General features: G+C 40.0%; 1 protein-coding gene across 1 annotated transcript in view; it reads right to left on the bottom strand.

Annotated features, from left to right (window-relative positions):
* PDS5A (PDS5 cohesin associated factor A) overlaps positions 1–25,581 on the bottom strand; it is a 1,179,407-nt gene that overhangs the window by 859,980 nt on the left and 293,846 nt on the right. Inside the window, exon 8 of the mRNA XM_053700274.1 lies at positions 7,430–7,570. Within this exon, the coding sequence (XP_053556249.1) occupies positions 7,430–7,570 (141 nt within the window). The remainder of the gene's footprint in view (positions 1–7,429; positions 7,571–25,581) is intronic.

The raw sequence follows: 25,581 nt of genomic DNA, 5'->3' as shown, positions 1-25,581 counted from the left end.
CACAGTTGCAGTGGTCTGAGGTGTAAGCGAGCAAAGGGAACTATGTCCATTGCCGCTACCATTAAGCCGATTACCTCCATGCATTGAGCCACTGACGGGTGTTGAATGGAATGAAGGGTGCGGCAAGCACTTTGAAGTCTTGTTAACCTGTCCTCTGTCAGGTAAATCTTCATTTCTACAGAATCTATAAGAGTCCCCAGGAAGGGAACTCTTGTGAGTGGAACGAGTGAACTTTTCTTTTCGTTCACCTTCCATCCATGTGACCTTAGAAAAGCCAGTACTAACTCTGTATGAGACTTGGCAGTTTGAAAGCTTGAAGCTTGTATCAGAATGTCGTCTAGGTACGGAGCTACCGAGATTCCCCGCGGTCTTAGTACCGCCAGAAGAGCACCCAGAACCTTTGTGAAGATTCTTGGAGATGTAGCCAATCCGAATGGAAGAGCTACAAACTGGTAATGCCTGTCTAGGAAGGCAAACCTTAGATACCGGTAATGATCTTTGTGAATTGGTATGTGAAGGTAAGCATCCTTTAAATCCACTGTGGTCATGTACTGACCCTTTTGGATCATGGGTAAAATTGTCCGAATAGTCTCCATTTTGAACGATGGAACTCTTAGGAATTTGTTTAGGATCTTTAAATCCAGGATTGGTCTGAAAGTTCCCTCTTTTTTGGGAACCACAAACAGATTTGAGTAAAACCCTTGTCCCTGTTCTGATCGTGGAACTGGATGGATTACTCCCATTAACAAAAGTTCCTGTACGCAGCGTAGAAACGCCTCTTTCTTTGTTTGGTTTGTTGACAACCTTGACAGATGAAATCTCTCTCTTGGAGGAGAGAATTTGAAGTCCAGAAGGTATCCCTGAGATATTATCTCTAGCGCCCAGGGGTCCTGGACATCTCTTGCCCAAGCCTGAGCGAAGAGAGAAAGTCTGCCCCCCACTAGATCCGATCCCGGATCGGGGGCCCTCAATTCATGCTGTTTTAGGGGCAGCAGCAGGTTTCCTGGCCTGCTTGCCCTTGTTCCAAGACTGGTTAGGTCTCCAGCTTTGTCTGTAGCGAGCAACAGATCCTTCTTGTTTTGGAGCAGTGGAAGTTGATGCTGCTCCTGCTTTGAAATTCCGAAAGGAACGAAAAACAGAATTTATGTTTACCTGATAAATTACTTTCTCCAACGGTGTGTCCGGTCCACGGCGTCATCCTTACTTGTGGGATATTCTCTTCCCCAACAGGAAATGGCAAAGAGCCCAGCAAAGCTGGTCACATGATCCCTCCTAGGCTCCGCCTACCCCAGTCATTCGACCGACGTTAAGGAGGAATATTTGCATAGGAGAAACCATATGTTACCGTGGTGACTGTAGTTAAAGAAAATAAATTATCAGACCTGATTAAAAAAACCAGGGCGGGCCGTGGACCGGACACACCGTTGGAGAAAGTAATTTATCAGGTAAACATAAATTCTGTTTTCTCCAACATAGGTGTGTCCGGTCCACGGCGTCATCCTTACTTGTAGGAACCAATACCAAAGCTTTAGGACACGGATGAAGGGAGGGAGCAAATCAGGTCACCTAAATGGAAGGCACCACGGCTTGCAAAACCTTTCTCCCAAAAATAGCCTCAGAAGAAGCAAAAGTATCAAACTTGTAAAATTTGGTAAAAGTGTGCAGTGAAGACCAAGTCGCTGCCCTACATATCTGATCAACAGAAGCCTCGTTCTTGAAGGCCCATGTGGAAGCCACAGCCCTAGTGGAATGAGCTGTGATTCTTTCGGGAGGCTGCCGTCCGGCAGTCTCGTAAGCCAATCTGATGATGCTTTTAATCCAAAAAGAGAGAGAGGTAGAAGTTGCTTTTTGACCTCTCCTTTTACCGGAATAAACAACAAACAAAGAAGATGTTTGTCTAAAATCCTTTGTAGCATCTAAATAGAATTTTAGAGCGCGAACAACATCCAAATTGTGCAACAAACGTTCCTTCTTTGAAACTGGTTTCGGACACAGAGAAGGTACGATAATCTCCTGGTTAATGTTTTTGTTAGAAACAACTTTTGGAAGAAAACCAGGTTTAGTACGTAAAACCACCTTATCTGCATGGAACACCAGATAAGGAGGAGAACACTGCAGAGCAGATAATTCTGAAACTCTCTTAGCAGAAGAAATTGCAACTAAAAACAAAATTTTCCAAGATAATAACTTAATATCAACGGAATGTAAGGGTTCAAACGGAACCCCCTGAAGAACTGAAAGAACTAAATTGAGACTCCAAGGAGGAGTCAAAGGTTTGTAAACAGGCTTAATTCTAACCAGAGCCTGAACAAAGGCTTGAACATCTGGCACAGCTGCCAGCTTTTTGTGAAGTAACACAGACAAGGCAGAAATCTGTCCCTTCAGGGAACTTGCAGATAATCCTTTTTCCAATCCTTCTTGAAGGAAGGATAGAATCTTAGGAATCTTAACCTTGTCCCAAGGGAATCCTTTAGATTCACACCAACAGATATATCTTTTCCAAATTTTGTGGTAAATCTTTCTAGTTACAGGCTTTCTGGCCTGAACAAGAGTATCGATAACAGAATCTGAGAACCCTCGCTTCGATAAGATCAAGCGTTCAATCTCCAAGCAGTCAGCTGGAGTGAAACCAGATTCGGATGTTCGAACGGACCCTGAACAAGAAGGTCTCGTCTCAAAGGTAGCTTCCAAGGTGGAGCCGATGACATATTCACCAGATCTGCATACCAAGTCCTGCGTGGCCACGCAGGAGCTATCAAGATCACCGACGCCCTCTCCTGATTGATCCTGGCTACCAGCCTGGGGATGAGAGGAAACGGCGGGAACACATAAGCTAGTTTGAAGGTCCAAGGTGCTACTAGTGCATCCACTAGAGCCGCCTTGGGATCCCTGGATCTGGACCCGTAGCAAGGAACTTTGAAGTTCTGACGAGAGGCCATCAGATCCATGTCTGGAATGCCCCACAGCTGAGTGACTTGGGCAAAGATTTCCGGATGGAGTTCCCACTCCCCCGGATGCAATGTCTGACGACTCAGAAAATCCGCTTCCCAATTTTCCACTCCTGGGATGTGGATAGCAGACAGGTGGCAGGAGTGAGACTCCGCCCATAGAATGATTTTGGTCACTTCTTCCATCGCTAGGGAACTCCTTGTTCCCCCCTGATGGTTGATGTACGCAACAGTTGTCATGTTGTCTGATTGAAACCGTATGAACTTGGCCCTCGCTAGCTGAGGCCAAGCCTTGAGAGCATTGAATATCGCTCTCAGTTCCAGAATATTTATCGGTAGAAGAGATTCTTCCCGAGACCAAAGACCCTGAGCTTTCAGGGATCCCCAGACCGCGCCCCAGCCCATCAGACTGGCGTCGGTCGTGACAATGACCCACTCTGGTCTGCGGAATGTCATCCCTTGTGACAGGTTGTCCAGGGACAGCCACCAACGGAGTGAGTCTCTGGTCCTCTGATTTACTTGTATCTTCGGAGACAAGTCTGTATAGTCCCCATTCCACTGACTGAGCATGCACAGTTGTAATGGTCTTAGATGAATGCGCGCAAAAGGAACTATGTCCATTGCCGCTACCATCAACCCGATCACTTCCATGCACTGAGCTATGGAAGGAAGAGGAACGGAATGAAGTATCCGACAAGAGTCTAGAAGTTTTGTTTTTCTGGCCTCTGTCAGAAAAATCCTCATTTCTAAGGAGTCTATTATTGTTCCCAAGAAGGGAACCCTTGTTGACGGAGATAGAGAACTCTTTTCCACGTTCACTTTCCATCCGTGAGATCTGAGAAAGGCCAGGACAATGTCCGTGTGAGCCTTTGCTTGAGGAAGGGACGACGCTTGAATCAGAATGTCGTCCAAGTAAGGTACTACAGCAATGCCCCTTGGTCTTAGCACAGCTAGAAGGGACCCTAGTACCTTTGTGAAAATCCTTGGAGCAGTGGCTAATCCGAAAGGAAGCGCCACGAACTGGTAATGCTTGTCCAGGAATGCGAACCTTAGGAACCGATGATGTTCCTTGTGGATAGGAATATGTAGATACGCATCCTTTAAATCCACCGTGGTCATGAATTGACCTTCCTGGATGGAAGGAAGAATAGTTCGAATGGTTTCCATCTTGAACGATGGAACCTTGAGAAACTTGTTTAAGATCTTGAGATCTAAGATTGGTCTGAACGTTCCCTCTTTTTTGGGAACTATGAACAGATTGGAGTAGAACCCCATCCCTTGTTCTCTTAATGGAACAGGATGAATCACTCCCTTTTTTAACAGGTCTTCTACACAATGTAAGAATGCCTGTCTTTTTATGTGGTCTGAAGACAACTGAGACCTGTGGAACCTCCCCCTTGGGGGAAGTCCCTTGAATTCCAGAAGATAACCTTGGGAGACTATTTCTAGCGCCCAAGGATCCAGAACATCTCTTGCCCAAGCCTGAGCGAAGAGAGAGAGTCTGCTCTAAGCCATCTCCGTGGAGATGTTGCCTGTACAACGGCAAAGAGAATGACTGGGGTAGGCGGAGCCTAGGAGGGATCATGTGACCAGCTTTGCTGGGCTCTTTGCCATTTCCTGTTGGGGAAGAGAATATCCCACAAGTAAGGATGACGCCGTGGACCGGACACACCTATGTTGGAGAAATTAGACTGTCTAGCCTTAGGTTTGGCTCTGTCTTGAGGCAGGGCGTGGCCCTTACCTCCTGTAATGTCAGCGATAATTTCTTTCAAACCGGGCCCAAATAAGGTCTGCCCTTTGAAAGGTATATTAAGTAATTTGGACTTAGAAGTTACATCAGCTGACCAGGATTTTAGCCACAGTGCTCTGCGCGCCTGAATGGCGAATCCGGAATTCTTAGCCGTAAGTTTAGTTAAATGTACTACGGCTTCCGAAATGAATGAATTAGCTAGCTTAAGGATTCTAAGCCTGTCCGTAATGTCGTCCAGAGTAGCTGAACTAAGGTTGTCTTCCAGAGACTCAATCCAGAATGCCGCTGCAGCCGTGACCGGCGCAATGCATGCAAGGGGTTGCAATATAAAACCTTGTTGAACAAACATTTTCTTAAGGTAACCCTCTAACTTTTTATCCATTGGATCTGAAAAGGCACAGCTATCCTCCACCGGGATAGTGGTACGCTTAGCTAAAGTAGAAACTGCTCCCTCCACCTTAGGGACCGTTTGCCATAAGTCCCGTGTGGTGGTGTCTATTGGAAACATCTTTCTAAATATCGGAGGGGGTGAGAACGGCACACCGGGTCTATCCCACTCCTTAGTAATAATTTCAGTTAGTCTCTTAGGTATAGGAAAAACGTCAGTACTTGTTGGTACAGCAAAATATTTATCCAACCTACACATTTTCTCTGGTATTGCAACTGTGTTACAATCATTCAGAGCCGCTAACACCTCCCCTAGTAATACACTGAGGTTTTCCAGCTTAAATTTAAAATTTGAAATATCTGAATCCAATCTGTTTGGATCAGAACCGTCAGCCGCAGAATGAAGCTCTCCGTCCTCATGTTCTGCAAGTTGTGACGCAGTATCTGACATGGCCCTAGCATTATCAGCGCACTCTGTTCTCACCCCAGAGTGATCACGCTTGCCTCTTAGCTCTGGTAATTTAGCCAAAACCTCAGTCATAACAGTAGCCATATCTTGTAATGTTATTTGTAATGGCCGCCCAGATGTACTGGGCGCCACAATATCGCGCACCACCCGAGCGGGAGATGCAGGTACTGTCACGTGAGGCGAGTTAGTCGGCATAACTCTCCCCTCGTTGTTTGGTGAAATTTGTTCAATTTGTACAGATTGACTTATTTAAAGTAGCATCAATACAGTTAGTACATAAATTTCTATTGGGCTCCACTTTGGCGTTAGCACAAATAGTACAGGTCTCATCCTCTGAATCAGACATGTTTAACACACTAGCAACTAAACTTGCAACTTGGAAATATTATTCAAGTAAAATACAATGAAAAACGTACTGTGCCTAAGAAGCACAGAAGGATATATGACAGTTGAAATCAATAAACTGAAAGGTTACAGCATCAAACTTTGTGAAAACAAAACACAATTTTAGCAAAGGCTTGTTCCCATTAGCAAAGAATAACTAACCCTGATGGCATAAAAAGTTAAAGAATAAACTTTTTTTTTTTTTTATCACAGTCAACTACAATCTCACAGCTCTGTTGTGAAGATTACTTCCCTCAAACAAGCTTTGAAGACCCCTGAGTTCTGTAAGATGAACCGGAACATGCAGGAAAAAACAATGAGCTTCTGACTGAAATTTTTGATGCGTAGCAAAAGCGCCAAAAAAAGGCCCCTCCCCCTCACACACAACAGTGAGAGAGATCAGTAAACTGTCAGAATTAGATCAAGCAACTGCCAAGTGGAAAAATAGTGCCCAAACATTTTATTCACCCAGTACCTCAGAAAATGAAAACGATTTTACATTCCAGCAAAAACGTTTAACATAAATTAAGAGTTATTAAAAAGCCTGTTGCTTACAAAAAGGCTAAAGTCTTATATACACAGTGTAATTCCAGTGAAGTACCATTCCCCAGAATACTCAAATGTAAAATATACATACATGATATTATATTGGTATGGCAGGATTTTCTCATCAATTCCATTGTCAGAAAATAAAAGCTGCTACATACATCTTTGCAGATTAATCTGCCCGCTGTCCCCTGAACTGAAGTTTACCTCTCCTCAGATGGCCGAGAAACAGCAATATGATCTTAACTACTCCGGCTAAAATCATAGAAAAAAACTCTGGTAGATTCTTCTTCAAACTCTACCAGAGAAGGAATAACACACTCCGGTGCTATTAAAAATAACAAACTTTTGATTGAAGAAATAAAACTAAATAAAATCACCATAGTCCTCTCACACATCCTATCTAGTCGTTGGGTGCAAGAGAATGACTGGGAGTGATGTAGAGGGGAGGAGCTATATGCAGCTCTGCTGGGTTAATCCTCTTGCACTTCCTGTTGGGGAGGAGTAATATCCCAGAAGTAATGATGACCCGTGGACTGATCACACTTAACAGAAGAAAGGAGTGGCTTTAAGTCTTGTTTTTATAACACATGATTAAGGTCTTTTGACCGAAACGTTGTGTTGCTGTGTTATGGTTATGTCCCAATAAAGAAGATTTTTACTATATTCATTGAATGGTGCTGTTCCTTTTGTGGATTTGATGTCTTTTTAAGGTCTATGGCAGGACCTTGGAACATGCACCTCTACATAGACTGACGCCGTGTCCATTTTTTACATGTTCTGTAGCCATGTACCTGTATTTAATTGGAGAGAGGGGGAATCTTTTCAAGAAAATTTAAAAAACATTTAACACTGTATTATAACTTAATACTTAAACATCAAAATGTGTTGCCTTAACTATATTTATTTATTTATAAGATTCATTTTATTTTAAAGTTATTTTACCTTCAATTTGAACTCCAACTGTGGCATGACTGACACCAACAAATGAGGATCTATTGCAAATAGCTCTTGTATCAAATCGAAGACATGCTCTGACAAATCGCTCACTGAAGATTTCCCCAACACTAAAACCTGGTTAAAAAACTACAAACAAATAAAATGAACAAAATGAACTATGCAAATTATCATTTTCTATAATACTTTAAATCTATAAAGGTTTATGCTTTGTTTTAAAGGTATGTGCTAAATTTGTTTTTCGGATATTTATCAGGCGAATTCAAAATATGGCCGCAGGTAGCAGCATTCAACTATTTGCAGCACTGGATAGATTGGGGTTAACGTGAAACACACACAAATCTTTGCACTTTAACACTAATCTTTCCGGTGCTGAAAATAACTCAATGCTGCTACCCGCATCTAAATATTTGTTAATCAAACTAATTCCAAACAATGAATTTTGCACATACCTAGTATGAAACACATGAACAGAAACATGTACACAATCAACTTAAAATTCACTAACAATCTTAACACATTCTTATGTTTCTAGCTGAGTCAATAAATGCATAGTAAGATTTTCCATAAAATGTTTTATTTGTATTAGGATAGAGTGTCAAATAAAAAATGTACAAAATACTTAAAAACAAATTCACCTGAAAGGGACAGTAAAGTCAAATTAAAATTTTCATGATTCAGATAGACCATGCAATTTTAAACAACTTTTAAATTTACTTCTGTTATCAAAATTGCTTTGTACTCTTTGTATCTTTTATTGAAGAGTAACACTAGGCAGACTCATAAGAGCTCAAAAATGTGCATGTGTCTCTAGCACACTATGGAAGCAGTGTTTAGCAACATGATTTGTGGCTTTGTTAATCAATGTTGCAGAACACTGCTATCAGAGAACTAAAGACACGTGAATAATCCTGAGCTCTTACTAGCCTTCCTATATTTACTCTTCAATAAAAGGTACCAAGAGAATAAAGCAAATTTAATAACAGAAGTAAATTGGAAATTTGTTTAAAATTGCATGCTCTATCTGAATCATAAAAGTTTAATTTTGACTTTACTGTCCCTTTAATGTGTTTCCAATGTGTTAAGATGCATAGTAGTAAATATATTGTGAATCACTCCTTTCAGGTTTATTTTTGTAAATACTGTACTTTGGTAACAGAGAAAAAAGTGATCCTACAAGCTCAGCACATATGAATGTTATTTATTTATTTTTTAATTATAGTTTTTTTTTTTAATTAAGGTTGCAAGAAAAGGCGTACAATATAGAAAAGAAAAATTAAATGTTAAAAAAAAAGCATGTCAGTACAAGATACACAGATACAAGATACACAGCAATAAAAAATAGCTATATAAATTACAATGATTATAATGGCTTTGATAAATTTAATTGAAAGTAGTCACCATATTCAAGCTTGGCAACCTCACTTTCTAAAAATAATACATATTAACTAATACAGATACAAACAAAATGTATGCTTACCAGATACATTTGTTTCTTTCCTGGCAGGGAAAGTCCACAACCTCATTCATTACTGTTGGGAATATCAACACCAGGTCACCAGGAAGAGTAAAAATATCCCTCCCACTTCACCCATACCCCCCAGTCATTCGGCCGAGGAAAAGCAGGAGAAACATTAAGGGATAGAGGTGCCAGAAGATAAACAAAACTCCGCAAAAAATTCGGGCTGGGTTGTAGACTCTCCCAGCCAGGAAAGAAATAAATTTATCTTGTTAGCATGAATTTTGTTTTCTTTCCAAAGGCAGGAGAGTCCACAACCTCATTCATTACGGTTGGAAACCAATACCCAAGAAGCTCTAGAGGACACGGAATGAAACCTGGGAGGCCAAAAAGAACAGGAGGACCTGAATCTGAAAGCACAACCACCTGCAAAACCTCTCTCCCAAAAGCAGCTTCAGCTAAAGCAAAAAACATAATTTATGTAAGAACTTACCTGATAAATTCATTTCTTTCATATTAGCAAGAGTCCATGAGCTAGTGACGTATGGGATATACATTCCTACCAGGAGGGGCAAAGTTTCCCAAACCTTAAAATGCCTATAAATAAACCCCTCACCACACCCACAATTCAGTTTAACGAATAGCCAAGAAGTGGGGTGATAAGAAAAAAGTGCGAAAGCATATAAAATAAGGAATTGGAATAATTGTGCTTTATACAAAAAAATCATAACCACCACAAAAAAAGGGCGGGCCTCATGGACTCTTGCTAATATGAAAGAAATGAATTTATCAGGTAAGTTCTTACATAAATTATGTTTTCTTTCATGTAATTAGCAAGAGTCCATGAGCTAGCGACGTATGGGATAATGACTACCCAAGATGTGGATCTTTCCACACAAGAGTCACTAGAGAGGGAGGGATAAAATAAAGACAGCCAATTCCTGCTGAAAATAATCCACACCCAAAATAAAGTTTAATGAAAAAACATAAGCAGAAGATTCAAACTGAAAACGCTGCCTGAAGTACTTTTCTACCAAAAACTGCTTCAGAAGAAGAAAATACAACAAAATGGTAGAATTTGGTAAAAGTATGCAAAGAGGACCAAGTTGCCGCTTTGCAAATCTGATCAACCGAAGCTTCATTCCTAAACGCCCAGGAAGTAGAAACTGACCTAGTAGAATGAGCTGTAATCCTATGAGGCGGAGTCTTACCCGACTCAACATAGGCAAGATGAATTAAAGATTTCAACCAAGATGCCAAAGAAATGGCAGAAGTTTTCTGGCCTTTCTAAAACCGGAAAAGATAACAAATAAACTCCTTCGGAAAGACTTAGTAGCTTCAACATAATATTTCAAAGCTCTAATAACATCCAAAGAATGCAACGATTTCTCCTTAGAATTCTTAGGATTAAGACATAATGAAGGAACCACAATGTCTCTACTAATGTTGTTGGAATTCACAACTTAGGTAAAAATTCAAAAGAAGTTCGCAACACCGCCTTATCCTGATGAAAAATCAGAAAAGGAGACTCACAAGAAAGAGCAGATAATTCAGAAACTCTTCTGGCAGAAGAGATGGCCAAAAGGAACAAAACTTTCCAAGAAAGTAATTTAATATCCAATGAATGCATAGGTTCAAACGGAGGAGCTTGAAGAGCCCCCAGAACCAAATTCAAACTCCAAGGAGGAGAAATTGACTTAATGACAGGCTTTATACGAACCAAAGCTTGTACAAAACAATGAATATCAGGAAGAATAGCAATCTGTCTGTGAAAAAGAACAGAAAGAGCAGAGATTTGACCTTTCAAGGAACTTGCGGACAAACCCTTATCTAAACCATCCTGAAGAAACTGTAATATTCTCGGTATTCTAAAAGAATGCCAAGAAAAATGATGAGAAAGACACCAAGAAATATAAGTCTTCCAGACTCTATAATATATCTCTCTGGATACAGATTTACGAGCCTGTAACATAGTATTAATCACAGAGTCAGAGAAACCTCTTTGACCAAGAATCAAGCGTTCAATCTCCATACCTTTAAATTTAAGGATTTCAGATCCTGATGGAAAAAAGGACCTTGAGACAAAAGGTCTGGTCTTAACGGAAGAGTCCACGGTTGGCAAGAGGCCATCCGGACAAGATCCGCATACCAAAACCTGTGAGGCCATGCCGGAGCTACCAGCAGAACAAACGAGCATTCCTTCAGAATCTTGGAGATTACTCTTGGAAGAAGAACTAGAGGCGGAAAGATATAGGCAGGATGATACTTCCAAGGAAGTGATAATGCATCCACTGCCTCCGCCTGAGGATCCCGGGATCTGGACAGATACCTGGGAAGTTTCTTGTTTAGATGAGAAGCCATCAGATCTATTTCTGGAAGTTCCCACATTTGAACAATCTGAAGAAATACCTCTGGGTGAAGAGACCATTCGCCCGGATGCAACGTTTGGCGACTGAGATAATCCGCTTTCCAATTGTCCATACCTGGGATATGAACCGCAGAGATTAGACAGGAGCTGGATTCCGCCCAAACCAAAATTCGAGATACTTCTTTCATAGCCAGAGGACTGTGAGTCCCTCCTTGATGATTGATGTATGCCACTGATGTGACATTGTCTGTCTGAAAACAAATGAACAACTCTCTCTTGAGAAGAGGCCAAGACTGAAGAGCTCTGAAAATTGCACGGAGTTCCAAAATATTGATCGGAAATCTCACCTCCTGAGATTCCCAAACCCCTTGTGCCGTCAGATACCCCCACACAGCTCCCCAACCTGTAAGACTTTCATCTGTTGAGATTATAGTCCAGGTCGGAAGAACAAAGAAGCCCCCTGAACTAAACGATTGTGATCTGTCCACCATGTCAGAGTGTTGTAAAATCGGTTTAAAGATATTAATTGAGATATCTTTGAGTAATCCCTGCACCATTGGTTCAGCATACAGAGCTGAAGAGGTCGCATGTGAAAACGAGCAAAGGAGATCGCATCTGATGCGGCAGTCCTAAGACCCAACATTTCCATGCATAAGGCTACCAAAGGGAATGATTGTGACTGAAGGTTTTGACAAGCTGATATCAATGTTAAACTTCTCTTGTCTGACAAGGACAGAGTCATAGACACTGAATTTATCTAGAAACCTAAAAAGGTTACCCTTGTCTGAGGAATCAATGAACTGAATGGTAAATTGATCCTCCAACCATGAATTTGAAGAAACACCACAAGTCGATTCTTATGAGATTCTTCGAAAATGAGAAGACTGAGCAAGTACCAAGATATCGTCCAAATAAGGAAATACCAAAACCCTATTCTCTGATTACAGAAAAAAGGGGCACCGAGAACCTTTGAAAAAAATTCTTGGAACTGAGGCTAGGCCAAACGGTAGAGCCACAAAACTGGTAATGCTTGTCTAAAAAGAGATTCTCAGACACTAAAAGTGATCTGGATGAATCGGAATATGCAGATACACATCCTGTAAATCTATTGTAGACATATAATGCCCTTGCTAAACAAAAGGCAGGATAGTCCTACAGTAACCATCTTGAATGTTGGTATCCTAACATAACGATTCAATAATGACAGATCCGGAACTGGTCTGAAGGAATTGACCTTCTTTGGTACAAATGAAGAGATAAAATAAAACCCCAGCCCCTGTTCCAGAACTGGAACTGGCATAAATACTCCAGCCAACTCTAGATCTGAAACACATTACAGAAATGCTGAGCCTTTGCTGTGTTAACTGGGACACGGGAAAGAAAAGAATCTCTTAGCAGGAGGCCTTAACTTGAAGCCAATTCTGTACCTTTCTGAAACAATGTTTCTGAAACCAGAGATTAAGAACGGAATTGATCCAAATTTCTTTGAAGAAAACGTAATCTGCCCCATACCAGCTGAGCTGGAATAAGGGCCGCACCTTCATAGGTACTTAGGAGCTGGCTATAGGTTTCTATAAGGCTTGGATATATTCCAAACTGGAAATAGTTTCCAAACTGATACCGCTCCTGAGGATGAAGGATCAGGCTTTTGTTCCTTGTGAGGAAAGGAACTAAAATGATTATTTACCCTGGAAAGAAAGGGAAAGCAAAGATGACTTAGAAGACATGTCAGCATTCCAAGTTTAATCCATAAAGCTTCTCTAGCTAAAATAGCTAGAGACATATACCTGACATCAACTCTAATGATATCAAAAGATGGTATCACCAATAAAATTATTAGCATGTTATAGAATAATAATAATGCTATAAAATTATGATCTGTTACTTGTTGCGCTAAAGCTTCTAATCAAAAAGTTGAAGCTGCAGCAACATCCGCTAAAAATATAGCAGGTCTAAGAAGATTACCTGAACATAAGTAAGCTTTTCTTAGAAAGGATTCAATTTTCCTATCTAAAGGATCCTTTAATGAAGTACTATCTGCCGTAGGAATAGTAGTACATTAGCAGGAGTAGAGACAGCCCCATAACCTTAGGGATTTTTGTCTCAAAAAACTCTAATCTGTCAGATGGCACAGGATATAATTTGCTTAAACGTCTAGAAGGAGTAAATAAATTACCCAAATTATTCCATTCCCTGGAAATTACTTCAGAAATAGCATCAGGGAGATAAAACACTTCTGGAATAACTACAGGAGATTTAAAAACCTTATTTAAACGTTTACATTTAGAATCAAGAGGACCAGAATCCTCTATTTCTAATGCAAATAACACTTCTTTAAGTAAAGAACGAATAAATTCCATCTTGAACAAATACAAAGATTTATCAGCATCAACCTCTGAGACAGAAACCTCTGAACCAGAAGAACCATTATCAGTATCAGAATGATGATGTTCATTTAAAAATTCATCTGAAAAAAGAGAAGTTTTAAAAGACTTATGTATACTAGAAGGAGAAATAACAGACATAGCCTTCTTAATGGATTTAAAAAATAAAATCTCTTATGTTATCAGGAACACTCTGAAAATTAGATGTTGACGGAACAGCAACAGGTAATGTAACAGTACTAAAGGAAATTTTATCTGCATTAATAAGTTTGACATGACATGCAATACAAATAACAGCTGGAGAAACAGATACCAAAAGTTTATAGCAGATACACTTAGCTTGGTAGCTCCAGCACTGTGCAGTGATTTTCCTGAAGTAACTTCTGACTCAGTTGCAACGTGGAACATCTTGCAATATGTAAAAGAAAAAAACAACATATAAAGCAAAATTGATCAAATTCCTTAAATGACAGTTTCAGGAATGGGAAAAAATGCCAAAGAACAAGCTTCTAGCAACCAGAAGCAATAAAAAATGAGACTTAAATAATGTGGAGACAAAAGTGACGCCCATATTTTTTCGCGCCAAATAAGACGCCCACATTATTTGGCGCCTAAATGCTTTTTGGCGCCAAAAATGACGCCACATCCGGAACGCCGACATTTTTGGCGCAAAATAACGTCAAAGAATGACGCAACTTCCGGCGACACGTATGACACCGGAAACAGAAATAGAATTTTTGCGCCAAAAAAGTCCGCGCCAAGAATGACGCAATAAAATGAAGCATTTTCAGCCCCCGCGAGCCTAACAGCCCACAGGGAAAAAGTCAAATTTTAAGGTAAAAAATGTAAAATTAAAATGCATTATCCCAAATATGAAACTGACTGTCTGAAAAATAAGGAAAGTTGAACATTCTGAGTCAAGGCAAATAAATGTTTGAATACATATATTTAGAACTTTATAAACAAAGTGCCCAACCATAGCTAGGAGTGTCACAGAAAATAAGACTTACTTACCCCAGGACACTCATCTACATATAGCAGATAGCCAAACCAGTACTGAAACGAGAATCAGCAGAGGTAATGGTATATATAAGAGTATATCGTCGATCTGAAAAGGGAGGTAAGAGATGAATCTCTACGACCGATAACAGAGAACCTATGAAATAGACCCCTTAGAAGGAGATCACTGCATTCAAATAGGCAATACTCTCCTCACATCCCTCTGACATTCACTGCACGCTGAGAGGAAAACCGGGCTCCAACTTGCTGCGGAGCGCATATCAACGTAGAATCTAGCACAAACTTACTTCACCACCTCCATCGGAGGCAAAGTTTGTAAAACTGAATTGTGGGTGTGGTGAGGGGTGTATTTATAGGCATTTTAAGGTTTGGGAAACTTTGCCCCTCCTGGTAGGAATGTATATCCCATACGTCACTAGCTCATGGACTCTTGCTAATTACATGAAAGAAACATCAAAGTTATAAAAAACTTTGAAAAAGTATGTAAGAAGGACCAGGTAGCCGCCTTACAAATCTGAGCCACTGAAGCTTCACTCTTAAAAGCCCAAGAATAAAATACTGCCCTAGTGGAATGAGCCGCAATCCTATCTGGAGGCTGTTGACCGGCCGTTTCATAGGCCAAACGGATTATGCTTCATAACCAGAAAAATAGAGAAACCGCAGGGGCCTCCTGACCCTTGCCCTTTCCAGTATATAAAACAAAGGGTATATAAAACAAAGGAGGACGTACATTTTTTGAAATCCTTAGTCGCCTGAAGATAAAACTTCAAGGCAACCACCACATGAACAACAATCTCCTGATTTTCCTAATCATCACTTCTGTCTATATCACAGAGATATTAACCATTAAAGCACTATTTTAGTCAGTACACCATTAGATGATTACAATATTATACACACACATAAAATGTTAATTTTTTTTTATTTTGTACACATCCCTTTTTCACTATTCTATCCGTCTGTAGAGCGGACTATACATACATTTATACGATATTTACACTTAAAGTGAAGTTCAATTTTTATTAATTAGTGCCCGGTTTTTAAAAATCCTATTAAAAACAATGGCACTATAATTCATCAAAATTGACATGTCACTTGTTTTCTTTAGAAACGTACCTTTTTATCCTGGCAGCCGCTCCAGTGATTCCCCCGGCTGTCGGGAGCCTCTGCAGACGTCAGAAATGACGAATCCGGCTCCCTCCAATCACGGCTTCCCCTAACGGGGGAATCTTGGCCTGATGCAATGTCGTGATTGGAGGAAGCCGGATTAATCATTTTGAACCCGCAAAGACAGCTTGCGACGGGCAGAGGAAATGCTGGAGCGGCTGACAGGATTAAAAGGTAAGGGTTTTTTTGTTTGTTTTTTTTAAATTTTTATTGATTTCTTAAACATGTTAACAATGAGAAAAAGGGAATCCACATTACAGTGTTAATATTGCATTCTGCAAAAACCACATTTTACAGTTCGTATAACTCTTACATAACCATTTGATTGCCTCATCCCAATTAAAACAATATATTTTTTAAATTCCCACCTGCTGATTCAGGTTTCATTGATAGAACTCTAAACAGGTTAAGTGTCATCAAAACTTAATCATACCAAATTAAATGCTGCTGCGCCGCAAACCTCCATCCATTTCATGCTTCTCTACCCCAACTGTACAATAAGTGTCTGGAGTGATCATGCTTACGTGAGGTGCTTAAATTGACCCTAGATACTCTTCCCACAAAAACACCATAGAGTGATAGTCATCAATGCGGTTAGTGTGCTGATAGTGATAGCACCCTAGTGACCTGTTCTCTCCAGTCTTGTACACTGGGCACTTTTGTCTGTTTCCAAAGTCTAGGTATCAGTTGTCTAGCACAATTTAACATAATATATAGTAGCATTGCTCTCAGTTTGCATTTTATTTTAGGTGTCTTATTTAACAAGAGTACAAACGGGCTGCATTCAAAATGAATAGCTATTACCTTCTCTATCTCTGAATGCAAGTTGATCCAATATGTTTTTATGAAGGGACAGTTCCACCATATGTGAGACATATTTCCCTCTTGCCCGCATGCCCTCCAACATTGAATGTTAGCACTTGGATAAATTCTAGATAACCTTTTGGGAGTTAAGTACCATCTGGTGAGTAATTTTAAATTGGTCTCTGTAGCATTCATGGAAGATGGGGCTTTCCCCATTTGCTGAAAAATTGTTTGCCACTCGTTTGGTGTTAAGGACCCTTGCAACTCTCTCTCTCCCATACCTTAGTGTATGCGGGTAGTTGGGTGGAGTGCATTGTCACTAAACTTGTAGGACTGGGATAACCCTTTTTTCGATGTACCTGGGGAATAGCATATTGATTCGAATGTGGTTAATGGCCTAATTAGGTCTCTTTTTTCCTTCGTTGTGGTTGATATAATGTGACAACTGGAAGTATTCATACCAGTTCTGACCTACAAAAATGTTTTTGTCCGTCATTTCTTTTCTAGTCAAAAGTTTACCTTTATCTAAGCAAGTATATGTCGGTACACAGCAGTGAATGTTCGTGGTTTCTTCCTCTATTTTGTAGTGTCCTATTGGGGAGTCAGTGTTTGTCAGTAGAGGAGTTAATGGGCCTGGGATAGATGAAATGTCTTATTTTTTAATATTGTGTCCCATACATCAAAAGTTTCTGCTACTATGCTTGGAGGTGAGCTACCAAGTCTCCTATGCGGTTTATTGAGCCAACATAGGCTCCCCAAGCTGGCTACACAGGTTAGATTGTGTTCTAACTTTACCCATTCCTTATTATCTGAATGTTTGCACCAATCTATGATTCTAGTTAACATGGTCGCCTGTTTGTAATAAAGAAGGTTGGGTACCCCCAGGCCTCCTGTATATCTATCCCTATATAAAGTTTTCTTTGAAACTCTCTGCATTTTGCTCTGCCAGACAAATGAGTTTACGTTAGCCTGGAGCCTATTTAAGTATGCTTTAGGCAATGTGACAGGTACCGTTTGAAAGAGATATAGTATTCTTGGTAAGAATGACATCTTAAAGGCCTGTATCCTACCAAGCCAGGACAGGCATTTGGTTTTCCATCCATTAATCTCTACCTGTAGTTCTTTTAACAGTTTCATGTAATTTAATGCGTAAAGTTCCTCCTTTGTTCTTGCTATTTGCGTACCCAGATATGTCAGGGAATGTTTTTGGATAGAGAAGTGAAATTGGCTGCTAATATGTTGCAGGAGTGTATCAGATACTGCCACTCCTAATACCTCTGATTTAGTTGTGTTAATTTTAAAATAGGAGTGGGAGCTAAATAGATCAAATTCCAATTGTAATGCTTTTAGAGATGATAGCGGATTAGTCAACGTCAATAAGATGTCATCTGCATAAAGCGACAATTTGTAGTCTACATTTTGGATCCTAAGGCCCTCTATTGCAGGATTTTGGCGTATTTTGGAGGCCAAAACCTCCATAGCTAACACAAATAGCAAGGGGGATAAGGGGCATCCCTGCCTGGTGCCGTTTCTAATATTTATGCCATTCGATAAGGAGTCATTTAATCTAACCTTAGCTGAGGGATTATCATATAATGCAAAAATCTTATTAAGCATATGTGGTCCTATTCCAAATTTAATGAGTTTGCTGCAGAAATGCCCAGTTCAGCCTATCAAAGGCTTTCTCAGCGTCGATCCCCAGGAAAATCGCAGGTATCTTCTCTCTATGAACATAGTCCATGAGATCTATAGTTTTCACCGCATTATCACTCGCTTCGCGACGCGGGACGAACCCAGCTTGGTTTAAGTGTACCAAGTCAGGTAGGAATCTGTTAAGTCTCGCGGCTAACACCTTCGCAAATATTTTTACATCTACATTTAGTAGTGATATAGGCCTAAAGTTTGATGGGTAGGTCGCTGGTTTCCCAGGTTTAGGGAGTACAGTAATATGTGCTTCTAGCATATTAGGTGGGAATGTGGTATCCTCGGATATTTGATTAAAAATCTTCTGCAGATGGGGGATTAGAATCGGGGAGAATGTTTTATAATACTGTACTGAGTAGCCGTCTGGGCCTGGGCTCTTTCCTGTGTTTAAACTTTTGATGGCTGACATTATCTCTCCTGACGTTATTGGGTTTTCTAAGTCTTCTATTTGTTCTGCTGATAATTGGGGTAGTTTACAATTCTCTAAATAAGATAGCATATCAGGCATTGTAGTATTATGTGCTTCCTCCCTTTCGATATTGTATAACTTCGAGTAATAAGACTCGAATTGGGCTAAGATATCTGGTGTAGTTTTTACATTTTGCTTATTGGGTGTATTGATGTCATGAATATATGTTTTATATTTTTTGAGTTTCAGCGCCCTCGCCAATAATTTCCCACTCCTATTGCTTTCATAGTGGTATCACTGCTTAAGTTTTAATGTCATTAAGTTGTGTTCTTTAGTTAATAGATCTTTCAGGGCGTCTCTGGCTTTTTGTAGTTCCCCTAGTACTTGTACATTTTGTGGGTCTTGTTTATGTTTATATTCTACGTGGGATAATGTGTTTGAGAGGTCATTATAGTGTTGTCTGGATGCTTTCTTCATGTGCGATTTAAATTTGATAAACTTGCCCATCATATAGCATTTATGTGCTTCCCACACCATGAATGGATTGCTATCTTCCCGATTGTTTATTGTGAAATACTCTTTTAATGAACTAGTAAATTTCTCAGCGTATAGGGGAACATTTAGTAGGGAATCATCTAGTTTCCAAGTGAAGGGTTGGGTTGGTGTATTTGGCCAATTGAGATGAGTTATTACTGCAGAATGGTCTGACCATGTCGTGTGAGAGATATTTGAGTGACATATAGTCGTTAGGCCTGCTTGGTTGGTCAAAATGTAGTCTATACGACTGTAGGTGTGATGTGGTAGTGAAAAAAAAGTATAGTCTTTTTTTAGAGGGATTTACAAACCTCCATACATCATATAAGTTATAGTCTCTCATCAGTTTCCCCAAATATCTAGTCGCGTGTGTCGTGGGTCTGTTTATTTTATGAGAACTATCAATATGTGGGTTGATTGTGGTGTTAAGATCCCCACCTATGAAGGTTACACCCCTGGAAAAGTCTATTATTTTATTAAAAATCTTTTTGAGAAATGGGAGTTGGCGCACATTTGGTGCATATATATTTATCAAAGTCACTGGGCTGCCGAAAAGAAGCCCGAATACCCCTAGGAATCGACCCACATTGTCTGAGGTGGTCTGTATGTGCTTGAAGGGAGTATCTCTGTGTATCAGAATGCTAACTCCACATTTCTTAGTTTCGGCAGAGCTATGAAAGTGTTGGGAGTAGCGTGTCCCAAAGTATCTGGGTTCACTCTTTTCTCTAAAATGGGTCTCTTGGAGGAAAATGATATCCCTTTTCTTTCTGTACAGATCTAATAGTGATATTGATCTCTTCTGTGGGGAATTTAAGCCCTTTGCATTTTGAGATATTATAGTAATCGGTTTACTCATTTTATCCTTCTCTAATTGTACGTTGTGATAGGGTAACTGTTTGTGTGGTAACCTTTGGGAGTAGTTTTATGTTCTAAGTGCAAGCAACGGCGCAGCAGTTATTCCACAAATTAGAATCAAAGATCAGCAGAAAAAGAGAAGGAGAAAAACAAAAAAAAAGATGACACCGAAAATAAAAAATCAAATTCAAAAATAAAAATAAAACAGTAAAACAGTAAAAATAACCTCTCTCGTTCTGTGTGTATTGCAAAAACAAAGTGGATGCAATCAGCACTTTACTGAAAGATGTTATAAAAAAGCCTATTATATTACCTATATATCTAGTACTAGATCTTATAGTCAACTGTTATTAATCATAAAGGTGTAAACCAACGGTATGAAAATATCATGAACAGCATACATTGTTATTAAACATAGTCCTGGAACCAACAGTGCAAGATTAAGTAAAACATAATTTTAACGTTGAAATCTATAACTGTTAGGAGCAGGTGAGATAATCCTCTCCTAGTGTAACTAATAGCTGAACTAGAAAGTTCGTCACCAGTTAAAGTCTAAAGTCTATATGTATAGTTTTTACCCATCTGGACGTATACCGGCACCTTTATCCTTCTTCTGTTACGTGAGCCCTAGGAGTTTGGGCTATTCTCTTTGTTTGAGGTGGCTGGGTTCTTGTAAATGGGTTGTTCTCAGTGGTGTAAGATTCTGTTTGCCCTTTGCTACTGTCCTTAGGCCGTTTTTTACGTTGTGGCTGTGGTTGTGGATCTTCGTTCTCTGGGTCGGTAGGGGGATCCAGATCTAAAGCAGCACAGAAATCTGGTATCTCCGAGATCTTAGTGCAGGAAAGCTTTCTATTTCCATGGAGGACATATAAGTGGAAAGGAAAGCCCCATCTATATAATATCTTCTTGCTCCACAACAGGGCTGTTAATGGTGCCAGCTCTTTCCGTCTTTGCAGTGTGCGCTGCGAAAGATCCGTATAAAATTGGAGAACTGTGCCCCTGAATTTAACCGGCTGGTTTCTGCAGGACAGATTGAGGAGTTCCTCTTTTTCCATAAACTGCTTAAACTTTATTATTATGTCTCTAGGCGGGGCTTTGTCTGGTGGTCTGGGCCTTAGGGCCCTGTCCCAATTTATTTCCCTGGTTGATGTTTCACCCCTCAAGTGGGCAAATAGTGCTGGGAGATAGGTAGGTAGATCTATTTAATACCGACTCAGGAATACCCCTGATGCGAAGATTTTTCCTGCGCCCTCTGTTGTCTAGGTCTTCTATTTTGTCGTGAAGAACCTCTATTAGATCTGCTTGTGTAGCGGTGGTTTCTTGTATTTGATTTACTTCTTCCTGGATATTGTTTGTATAATCTTCCAGGGTATCAACCCTAAACCCAATGGTATGTATTTCTTGTTTAAGTTCCGCCATCTCTTCCCTCATACATGTCCTTACTATCTCCGCTATGTCTTGCTTAGAGGCCAGAAATGAAAGTACAGAGGATGGGACCTGTGTTAGGGTATCTGGGGCTTTCTGGGGTCTGTTAGGCGATGGTGAGATGGGCGGCAGCTCCTCATCCTGTTCGTGTGCAGTAGAGGCAGAGTGCTGACTTGTAGAGTTAAAGAAAGATTCCACACTAGGGCCCTTTATATGCGTGTGCTTTGCGGCTTTAAGTGGTTTCAGTAGCCTCTTAGACGCCATTTTAGGCCTTGTCTTAGCAGTTGGAACAACGTATAGTTTGTTATTGTTTATACAAATGTCTCTACGAAATGATATAATATGGCTAGCTCTATACCTCCAAGTTGGTGTTTGGTAATATACCCCTGCCCAAAATGTAGCTGTATCTGGTATCAGGGTGTATCACCAGATTGCGTGCTTATCACTAGAGACTACACTTCTCTCTCTAGTGTATTATATGTGACTCTTTTTGAATATACACTTGGGAAAAGTAAGAGCCTCCTTTTTTTATTTTTTATATTGCTGTTACTGTCTGTGTGGCGTCTGCTGTGCAGCTCCTATCGCTTTGATCTCTTTACGTGCAGAAGCTTTATTCTGGCTGCTTCACCACTATGAGGCCTTGTCTCCCTCTCTATCCCATCTAAGTGTTCATGCAAGGAAACCACCTCTATTGCCCTGATCACAGTGGTTATTAGGTGAGTTTGAGGCTTCTACCCCCTTTATCTAGCTTGTCTGAGTCCTGTGTTGGGTTTTTCGTTTGCACATCATAGTGGTCTATGTGCTATAATTTTATTACCATCATTAGTATCTTACTTTATACACTTTAATTACTACTTACATCAGCTGAGTGTTATAGTATATTAGCACAAAGTACTCCGTTTTTCAAATAATATGCGTCATTATGATGCTAGCCTATCACAATGTTTCGGGTAGGCGGGGACTATGACGTGTTCTCTACTTACAGGGAAGAGTTGTCTTGGCCGGGCAGCAGCATATCAAAGTGAATACAAATGCTAAGGTAAAACCCTCTATTTACATAACACACATCATGATAAAGCCAGCCAATTACGGCACTACAGATGGGCATAGCTAAATTATGCACTCACAGTTACTTTAACTGTTAACAATATTTAGCTACATTCTTTACATTAAATTGGTACCAACAACTAAATATATACATACACACACATACATAGATATACATAGATATATATATATATAGATATATATATATATATATATATATATATATACACACACACACACAAACACACACACACACACATACACACATACACAAACAGTATCTCACAAGAGTACAGCCCTCACATTTTTTGTAAATATTTTATTATATATTCTCATGTGACAACACTGAAGAAATGACACATTGCTACAATGTAAAGTAGTGAGTGTACAGCCTGTATAACAGTGTAAATTTGCTGTCCCCTCAAAATAACTAAACACACAGCCATTAATGTCTAAACCATTGGCAACAGAAGTGAGTACAACCCAAAGTGGAAATGTCCAAATTGGGCCCAATTAGCCATTTTCTCTCCCCGGTGTGATGTGTCATTAGTGTTACAAGGTCTCAGGTGTGAATGGGGAGCAAGTGTGTTACATTTGGTGTTATCACTCTGACACTTTCTCATACTGGTCACTGGTAGTTCAACATGGCACCTCATGGTAAAGAACTCTTAAGAAAAAAAAAAAAATTGTTGCTCTACATAAAGATGGCCTAGGCTATAAGAAGATTGCCAAGACCCTGACACTGAGCTGCAGCGCGGTGGGCAAGACCATACAGCGGTTTCACAGGACAGATTCCACTCAGAACTGGCCTCGCCATGGTCGACCAAAGAAGTTGAGTGCACGTGCTCAGCGTCATATCAAGAGGTTGTCTTTGGGAAATAGACGTATGAGTGCTGCCAGCATGGAGTTATTTTAAGGGGTCAGCAAATTTACACTATATACAGGCTATACACTCACTACTTTACATTGAAGCAAAGTGTCATGTCTTCAGTGTTGTCACATGAAAAGATATAATAAAATATTTACAAAAATGTGAGGGGTGTACTCACTTTTGTGAGATACTGTATGTGTGTGTGTGTGTATATATATATATATATATATATATATATATATATATATATATATATATATATATATATATATATATATATATATATATATAAAACAGAATTTATGTTTACCTGATAAATTTCTTTCTCCTACGGTGTATCCGGTCCACGGCTTCATCCTTACTTGTGGGATATTCTCAATCCCTACAGGAAGTGGCAAAGAGCACACAGCAGAGCTGTCCATATAGCTCCCCTCAAGCTCCGCCCCCCCAGTCATTCGACCGACGGTTAAGAGAAGAAGGAGAACTATAGGGTGCAGTGGTGACTGTAGTTTTAGAAAAATAAATTTAAGCCTGACTAAAATGCCAGGGTGGGCCGTGGACCGGATACACCGTAGGAGAAAGAAATTTATCAGGTAAACATAAATTCTGTTCTCTCCTACATTGGTGTATCCGGTCCACGGCTTCATCCTTACATGTGGGAACCAATACCAAAGCTTTAAAACACGGATGAAGGGAGGGAACAAGTCAGGTAACCTAAACGGAAGGCACCACTGCTTGTAAAACCTCTCTCCCAAAAAAAGCCTCCGAAGAAGCAAAAGTATCGAATTTGTAAAATTTGGCAAATGTATGCAGAGAAGACAAAGTCGCTGCTTTACAGATCTGTTCAACAGAAGCCTCATTCTTGAAAGCCCATGTGGAAGCCACAGCTCTAGTAGAGTGAGCTGTAATTCGTTCAGGGGGCTGCCTTCCAGCAGTCTCATAAGCCAACAGGATGATGCTTTTCAGCCAGAAGGACAGAGAGGTTGCAGTCGCCTATTGACCTCTCCTCTTGCCAGAATAGACGACAAACAAGGACTATGTTTGTCTGAAGTCTTTAGTTGCTATTAGATAGAACTTTAAAGCACGAACCACATCAAGATTGTGCAACAGACGTTCCTTGTTAGAAACTGGGTTAGGAAACAGAGAAGGAACAACTATCTCCTGGTTAATATTCTTATTGGAAACCACTTTTGGAAGAAAACCAGGTTTGGTACGTAAAACAACCTTATCTGCATGGAACACCAGGTAAGGTGAATTACACTGCAAAGCAGACAATTCAGAAACTCTTCTAGCAGAAGAAATAGCTACCAAAAAACATAATTTATGTAAGAACTTACCCGATAAATTCATTTCTTTCATATTAGCAAGAGTCCATGAGCTAGTGACGTATGGGATATACATTCCTACCAGGAGGGGCAAAGTTTCCCAAACCTCAAAATGCCTATAAATACACCCCTCACCACACCCACAAATCAGTTTAATGAATAGCCAAGAAGTGGGGTGATAAGACAAAAGTGCGAAAGCATAAAAAATAAGGAATTGGAATAATTGTGCTTTATACAAAAAAAATCATAACCACCACAAAAAGGGTGGGCCTCATGGACTCTTGCTAATATGAAAGAAATTAATTTATCAGGTAAGTTCTTACATAAATTATGTTTTCTTTCATGTAATTAGCAAGAGTCCATGAGCTAGTGACGTATGGGATAATGAATACCCAAGATGTGGATCTTCCACGCAAGAGTCACTAGAGAGGGAGGGATAAAATAAAGACAGCCAATTCCGCTGAAAATAATCCACACCCAAAATAAAGTTTAAATCTTATAATGAAAAAAACTGAAATTATAAGCAGAAGAATCAAACTGAAACAGCTGCCTGAAGAACTTTTCTACCAAAAACTGCTTCAGAAGAAGAAAACACATCAAAATGGTAGAATTTAGTAAAAGTATGCAAAGAGGACCAAGTTGCTGCTTTGCAAATCTGATCAACCGAAGCTTCATTCCTAAACGCCCAGGAAGTAGAAACTGACCTAGTAGAATGAGCTGTAATCCTTTGAGGCGGAGTTTTACCCGACTCGACATAAGCATGATGAA

This window comes from Bombina bombina, chromosome 2, assembly GCF_027579735.1.
Source record: "Bombina bombina isolate aBomBom1 chromosome 2, aBomBom1.pri, whole genome shotgun sequence".
Lineage (NCBI taxonomy): Eukaryota > Metazoa > Chordata > Amphibia > Anura > Bombinatoridae > Bombina > Bombina bombina.
Note: the sequence above shows the minus strand (reverse complement) of the source record. Positions and strands in the feature narration are given on the sequence as shown.